The sequence below is a fragment of the Cebidichthys violaceus genome, unplaced genomic scaffold, assembly GCF_023349555.1.
Source record: "Cebidichthys violaceus isolate CVI_PGR_0920_01 unplaced genomic scaffold, fCebVio1.0.p SCAF_44, whole genome shotgun sequence".
Classification (NCBI taxonomy): Eukaryota; Metazoa; Chordata; class Actinopteri; order Perciformes; family Stichaeidae; genus Cebidichthys; species Cebidichthys violaceus.
The window spans coordinates 1,334,040-1,341,539 of NW_027176639.1; the positions used below are offsets into that span (position 1 = coordinate 1,334,040).

Genomic DNA, 7,500 nt, shown 5'->3' on the forward strand with positions numbered 1-7,500 from the left:
CCACAGCGTCTCTGATTTAAGATGCGATACGTTCTAGTGTCTCCTCAGTGTCTCCTCAGTGTCTCCTTCTCATCTGTCTTTTCAGAAAGTGACTCACGACATGGACATGTGCTACGGCATGATGGGCAGCCTCTTCCGCAGCGGCTCCCGGCAGACTTTGTTCGCGTCTCAAGTGATGCGGTACGCCGACTTGTACGCCGCCTCCTTCATCAACCTGCTGTACTACCCCTTCAGCTACCTCTTCAGAGCCGCACACGTCCTGGTGAGTCACTGAACAGGGAGACGCACACACTTCTTCATCATCACACGGATACAGATGTAGAAGAGCTGTTGGGATTCTAGAACTTCATCTGTAGACATTCCTCTCAGGTCCCAGGCTTCTAAATGTTATCGTCACTATTTCTTCTTTACCGTCTTGATGAAATACTCAAATATCAGGAACGTTAAACTCCTTGCTCAAGGCCTTCCTCCTCCACTTCTCTCATCCACTTGTCCTTCCCTCTCAGGTCTCAGAGTGTCAGACCTCCATTAAAGGACAACTCCACCACTTGTACTCATTAAAGTCGTACTCCTGCTCCGTATGAGTAATCTGAAGCTCTGTGTCCGTCCCGCTGCTGAACTAAAGACAGCAGACATTTCACATTTCGTCCTCCCTCTCCCCCCAGATGCCGCACGAGTCGACGGTGGAACACGCCCACGTGGACATCGACGCCGAGTCGCCGCTGTCCACGCGCAACCGCGCCCACTGCAGCGACTGCAAGGACCTGGATTGCAAACGCAACCAGCTGACCCGCTCCTTCAGCGAGATCAAGCCCCCCAACCTGTTCCCCCAGACTCCCCAGGAGATCACTCACTGCCACGATGAGGACGATGACGAGGAGGAGGAGGAAGAGGAAGAGGAGTAATAAGATGGACACGGAGAAGAAAGTTTCTGCCGTCTCGTGTTTCCCAGCAGAGTCGGGTAGTTATCTCTCTCAGAGTGAAGCAGGAAGGAAAAACATCTCCCGTGTGTGTGTGTCTGTGTATTAACACTGCGCACACACACACACACACACACACACACACACACACACACACACACACACACACACACACACACACACACACACACACACACACACACAGGAGATTTCTGAGGTAATAAAAAAAGGACCAGTCCTCCCAAAGGACCGATCATGTGACTGTGTGCATGCTCGGTCCTCTAAAAGCCAACCTATGCTAGCTTCATTCATTTAATGACATGTTTTTATTATTCCCCCGTCAGACAGACGCAACATGAGACGATGTTTTGACTTCTGACTTTTAGGACCTGCTGTGGGTCAGTGGAGAGTAGTTTTAATTGTAACAGACTAACCTCGCTGACATTATCATAAAACAAAAAGCACCGCTAAAAAAAAATAATGTACATACTGTATTAAAACACTTTTTTATGCAACATGGGAACAACATTCAGTTTTTCATCCGTTTAGTTAATTGTCTGTTGTACTAGTTCTTTGTTCTAACCTGTGTGTGTGTGTGTGTGTGTGAGGGAGTGTGTGTTTCTGTGTGTGTGTGTGTGTGTGTGTGTGTGTGTGTGTGTGTGTGTGTCTCACACACAGTGCAGCATCCTGAGTGACGGTTCACTGAACTGAAGCACAAGCCGGTGTTGAGCGTCCGTGTTAACACGCGGTGTACAGAGTGGCTCTTGAACTGGTACGTTGTTACCAGTGATGACTCAGTGCTGTGACCGTGTTCTACGCCTGAAGCGCTGTAGGGTTTCTGGATTGGGTGAATGTGGTTTATCATGAGCAGCTAACACGCAGTATGTTTTTGCTCCGTTTATTAAGGAAGACGAGTATTTTTCAGAGGCTTTTATTTTGGCGGGGGAGAGCAGCAGAGAGTGTGAAGTGATCTCTGTGGAGAGTGTAAAGTGATCTCAGTATGCAAAGACGAAAAGGCCTTTTTTAGAATGTATGGTTGGTGATGAGCTGACTGTGTTTATCCTTCTAGTTCTGGGGCTTTATTTGGGTTTTTATTGGGTTTTTGATTTGCTCACCCATCATCCTCAAAGTGCAAAGAGCCAACAGAAAAACAGACGCTTCGATATCTCTCATGTGAAACAACTGAACTGCATCAGTAGGTTCTGACCAGGTGTCTCTGTCTGTCCATGTTAACACGTGTGTCCAGATGCACATCAGTGTTACTATGCAGAACACTAAGACAGCTGCCTGAATCTCATGTTATTCTTTTAATTTCCCCTTTTTTTAACCAGCGTCTCCGTGTCTGTTAGCGTTCCTCGTGTTCTCGTACTCGGTCTCGACCTGCTGTATCGGTCCTGTAAGCGTTGGGCCGGCCCGCTGAGTCGGGCCTCAAAAGGGAAGAAACACGCCGTCGGCTTCCTGCATCAGATCTGGGTTTTGCTTGACAAGGTGAAGGTGGTGAAAGGTGAAGGTGGTGGAAGGTGAAGGTGGTGAAAGGTGAAGGTGGTGAAAGGTGAAGGTAGTGGAAGGTGAAGGTAGTGGAAGGTGAAGGTAGTGGAAGGTGAAGGTGGTGGAAGGTGAAGGTAGTGGAAGGTGAAGGTAGTGGAAGGTGAAGGTAGTGGAAGGTGAAGGTGGTGGAAGGTGAAGGTAGTGGAAGGTGAAGGTAGTGGAAGGTGAAGGTAGTGGAAGGTGAAGGTAGTGGAAGGTGAAGGTAGTGGAAGGTGAAGGTAGTGGAAGGTGAAGGTGGTGAAAGGTGAAGGTAGTGGAAGGTGAAGGTAGTGGAAGGTGAAGGTAGTGGAAGGTGAAGGTAGTGGAAGGTGAAGGTAGTGGAAGGTGAAGGTAGTGGAAGGTGAAGGTGGTGGAAGGTGAAGGTAGTGGAAGGTGAAGGTGGTGGAAGGTGAAGGTGGTGAAAGGTGAAGGTAGTGGAAGGTGAAGGTAGTGGAAGGTGAAGGTAGTGGAAGGTGAAGGTAGTGGAAGGTGAAGGTGGTGGAAGGTGAAGGTGGTGAAAGGTGAAGGTAGTGGAAGGTGAAGGTAGTGGAAGGTGAAGGTAGTGGAAGGTGAAGGTGGTGGAAGGTGAAGGTAGTGGAAGGTGAAGGTGTTCCACTCTGTGGGTCTCTGGGTGAGAGACATTAAGGAACACAGTACAGCTGTTTGACCTCTGTGACCTTCGTCATCGTCTTCTTTTCTTTTCTTTAGACTGATTCTCAATGGTTGCTTTTGTTTCTGGATAATAACTGGACGCGCTACAGGACAGGATAGGAACTTGTCTTTTCTTTGCATATGTCTCGTATGCATGTGAACATGAGAAGCATATCTGTTCCACGGTGGACTGTATCATTTTAAGGAAAATTATTTTTTGACATTTGTCAATATAGTTTACAGAAAGACAAAAAAATGACAAACCTGTAAAAAAAAAAAAAAAAAAGATGTGAATAGTAATATAGTAAGTACTGTAACAGATGAGGTACTCATAATCAATACCATGGGGTTGTTTTTATTTTTCTATCTCTTGTTTTTAATGCTCTTGGTTTACAGAACTGTAAATAGACGTTACATCACTTTCTTTCGTCTGAAGCCCGTTGAACTCTTCAAAGAGCTTCAGAACGTTTGTGTCCGTCGTCGTGACGCTGAACGTCATCAACAGGTGCCAAAAGAAAAAAAGAAAAGAGTCACCTTTCATTTTCCAGACGACAGTAATCCTTCTGTTTTTATGCATATTGTTGATGTTCTCCTGAACAGTGTTCTGTTTGTTTGATTCCAGAGTATCCTACACACTGTACATTGAGCTCAATTACATACAAATGTAGAATAAAGATAGTTTTTCATAATTCTCTGGTCGTTCATATCTTTGTACTTTGTGTGCGTTTTGATTCACTGCTTTGTAAATAATATATGAAGCGTTAAAACAGTGGTGGAATGTAACTAAGTACATTTACTCTGCTGTACTAACAGGATTTTGAGGTACTTCAGTATTTACATTTTATGCTACTTTGTACTTCTACTACCATATGTTTTGGAAGCCAGTATTGTACATTACAGGTTCAGTCGGAGCTCATCTTCACTCCGTCTGGAGGAACGGAGTGAAGATGATGAAACAGACATGTTGCCCAAACAAAGAGGAAGAGGAAGAGGAAGAGGCTGAGGGTCCTTCTAGTGTTGTCACTGTCCTCAGACTTATGTAATGACTGATGGTAGATTATATATATATATATATATATTATATTATATATATATATATTATATTATATATATATATATATATATATATATATATATTACACACACAACCAAAGTTCTGTGAAGGGTGTAATTTATGAGGGGGGGGTCACTATCCTGTCCTCTTCTCTTGTTCAGAAGGCCGTATTGAACGTCTTCATTTTTTACAGTTTAAAAAATAGTCTGTTGGAAAAATCATAGTATAACAAAGTATATGTTGAAAAAAGTGACGGTACAGTAAGAGTACTAACAGAATCACAAACAAGTCAAAGTATAGTATGTAAAAAAAGTCATAGTATAGCATTTAAAAAGAAGTCAAAGTATAGTATGTAAAAAACGTCAGAATAATATATAAAAAGTCCTAATAAATGAATAGTGTAGTATAATAAGTCAGAGTATAGTATTTCAAAATAAATCAGATTAAATTATTTCTCAAAAGGTCATCAAAAAAGTACATACACTAAAGTTATGGTATGACGACATAAGTAAATGATGTCATCGGCCAACAATGACAGGAATAAAAGCAGAGCTCTTTTTATTTTATTACAGGCTGTTAATAGTCGTAGCCTCTGAATGGTGTTCATGTCACGGTGCTGTTCACAGAGACGAGACGTTCAGCAGTTCTAGACTCACTAGATCTGTGCTGAGTGTAAATCTCCCCGTCATCACATTCTATCAGCTCCTGTGATGTCAACACTGTTTCTGACGTCTGGAACAAGAAACACCCAAAGTCTCCTTCACTGCTGTGTTGTGTTGTGATTTCAATAAATATCTGAGATCCAATTTCCATTTCAAACTCATATTAAGCAACTGTCTGTATTTATTGCTAAAGCATAACAAAACAAAAAAAGAAAGAAGCGTTTATAGAACATTGAGAAGCAGCAGAGCGTTAGATTGAGTACATGGAGCCACCAGCGGTCTGTCTGTTAATCATTCACTTTTTTATTAAACCACCAGCTGCAGGAGGCGATGGGAGTGTTGTTGTCAGGTAGAAGAAGCGTTACGGACAGAACATGGGTACAGCAGCAGCACTGGGACGGACAGAGGACCGGATAAACACAGGCCTGCAAAAAGCATCACATAATGGAAGGTGATCATCTGGTGTTCAGCAGAGGATGGAGAGTGTAAGAGAGGAAAGACAACGTGTGTGTGTGTGTGTGTGTGTGTGTGTGTGTGTGTGTGTTTGACAGAACCATTGAAACAACGCAGTCACAGCTGTGGTTCCTGTTGTGCGCTCTTGTTCTCCTGTCAGGCACTAAAGTCCGTAAAGCAGAGCGTGTGGACGTCCACATCTACCCATCATGCATTGCTGTAGCTCTGCTGCATAGGAGCTCTTTCAAGTAAACAAAGAACACACAGACGTTCTGTTACGTCTCGGGCCGTTTTGTCCGCGTGTGCGCCGCGTTGGGTTACATGTGGAACCACAGCGACCACCGGTGGTCACAAACCGCAACTGAATATCAAAATGAGTCTGTCTTCAGGACGTCGGTGCTGCCTGTAGACGGGACACACACCGGTAATGAACAGGCCTGGAAGTGGAATCAAAGTCATTGTTTTTAGTTCAAGAGTTAACAATCAACTACAGATATGGAGCAAACAGAATCGTTCTACACTAGGACTCGTGTGGCTTTGAGGAAACACGTCAAGCACACATTTCTTAAAACTCATTCCTGTCTCCATGAGGTAAAACAAAAAGGGCAAGAAGGCACTAAAGCACGACGACACAGGAGGGTTAGAGAAGCAGTTGGACTTTTACACGCGATCACTTTCTAACCGAGAGTTAAACGAGAAGACTCCGCTCCACTGACTCTCTGCAGGAACGCAATGGTGTGTATTTCCCAAAGTGTGAAAGAAAAAAAATAATATATATATATATCTTTAATAGCAGCCAACATTTGTGAAGAATGTTTTGGATTTTGAACTGAATTATTAAACACGGATTATAATCTACGATGTGCGGGGAGCCAGAACAAGTCTCGTCTCTTTCACGTTCACGACTGTTTATGAACTTAACCGTTTGGCAACGTTTGACGGACACACACACACACACGTGCACACACACACACACACACACACGTGCACACACATACACGTGCACACACACACACACGTGCACGTACCTCACATGCACGAACAAAAACTAAAACATGTTCAGACATAAACAGTGGAAAAGCACAGCCGTGTATCATTCATGGACACGTTTAATGTCGAGGTTACTTTTTGTGACGTTGATGATGCTCAACATGTTAGATGAGGTCATTAATACTGTGCAATTATCAAGTTTGACTATGCGTAAAAATTGGCAAAAAAAAAAAAAATAATAATAAAAATAAGACACAACAACCTCCACAGGCGTCGGTACGGCACTTAAAGTCAACACTGCTCCCACACGGACACACGGACGCCGCGTTTGAGGTCAAAGGACGCAACGACATGAAGGAGACAAGGAGACAAGGAGAGGGAGCGACCGACTAAGGACAACGCTGCTTGTGGACGGCTGCGGTTTAGCATTATTCAAAAAAACAAAAACAAATGTACATATACATACAGTACATACATACAAATATATCTGTCAATTTATATTACAGTGATTTGTTTTTTTTAAATTCATAATCATCTCTTAAATAAATTGCTGTTCATTGCACTTTGTTAAAATAATTAACTATATGATTTCTCTTAAAGGCAATAGTGTGATTTTTTTTTTTAAGGTGAAAAAGATAGTGTACCATAAGCCTGATTTAGGATAATAGTAAAAATAACAAGATCTGTAATATACATACTGTATCTGTAAAAGACCCTCACCTCCTCATATACATGAACGGATGTTCGTCTCCATATATGTAGCGTGTCCTCTTTCTTTTTTTTTTTTGATATGACACGCATGCACACCTTCGTGTACATGCTGGTGCATGCTGGTGAGTTCACGTCATATCATGTCTCCACGCGTACATATATACATACAATATTATAAAATAAATAAATACAGGAAAACATTCTTGGTTCGTGGTTTTAACGGTTTTTGGTGCAGTCTTTGACCAACCAACCGTTCTGCTTGTTTGGGTTTGAGTCCTCGTTGATGGGATCAACATTCGACTGAGCTTCCCTGAAAGATGCACGGGGGGGGGGGGGGGGGGTTTGTGTACGTGTGAGAATGTGTGTGTGTGTGTGTGTGTGTGTGGGCAAAAACAGTCTGTGTCCAGTGTAAGAAGGGGGGACCAAAGTCTTTGGCCTTAGGAGAAAATACAGCGTATGTGTGTGTCAGTCTGTGTGTGTCTGTCTGTCTGTCTGTGTGTGTCTGTCTGTCTGTGTGTGTGTGTCAGTCTGT

At 43.1% G+C, this 7,500-nt stretch overlaps 2 protein-coding genes across 2 annotated transcripts in view; one reads left to right on the forward strand and one right to left on the reverse strand.

The window, feature by feature from the left end:
- LOC137886520 (cytosolic purine 5'-nucleotidase) overlaps positions 1 to 3,787 on the forward strand; it is an 18,375-nt gene extending 14,588 nt beyond the window's left edge. The window contains exons 17-18 of the mRNA XM_068729009.1: positions 86 to 262; positions 666 to 3,787. Coding sequence (XP_068585110.1) covers positions 86 to 262; positions 666 to 905 — 417 coding nt within the window. The 3' untranslated portion in view covers positions 906 to 3,787. The remainder of the gene's footprint in view (positions 1 to 85; positions 263 to 665) is intronic.
- A 1,053-nt stretch (positions 3,788 to 4,840) lies between these two features.
- The window catches only part of cnnm2b (cyclin and CBS domain divalent metal cation transport mediator 2b), a 29,588-nt gene continuing 26,928 nt past the window's right edge, over positions 4,841 to 7,500 (reverse strand). The window contains exon 8 of the mRNA XM_068729007.1: positions 4,841 to 7,500. This exon is cut by the window's right edge and continues 1,130 nt beyond it. The gene's annotated coding sequence lies outside the window, so the exon portion shown is untranslated.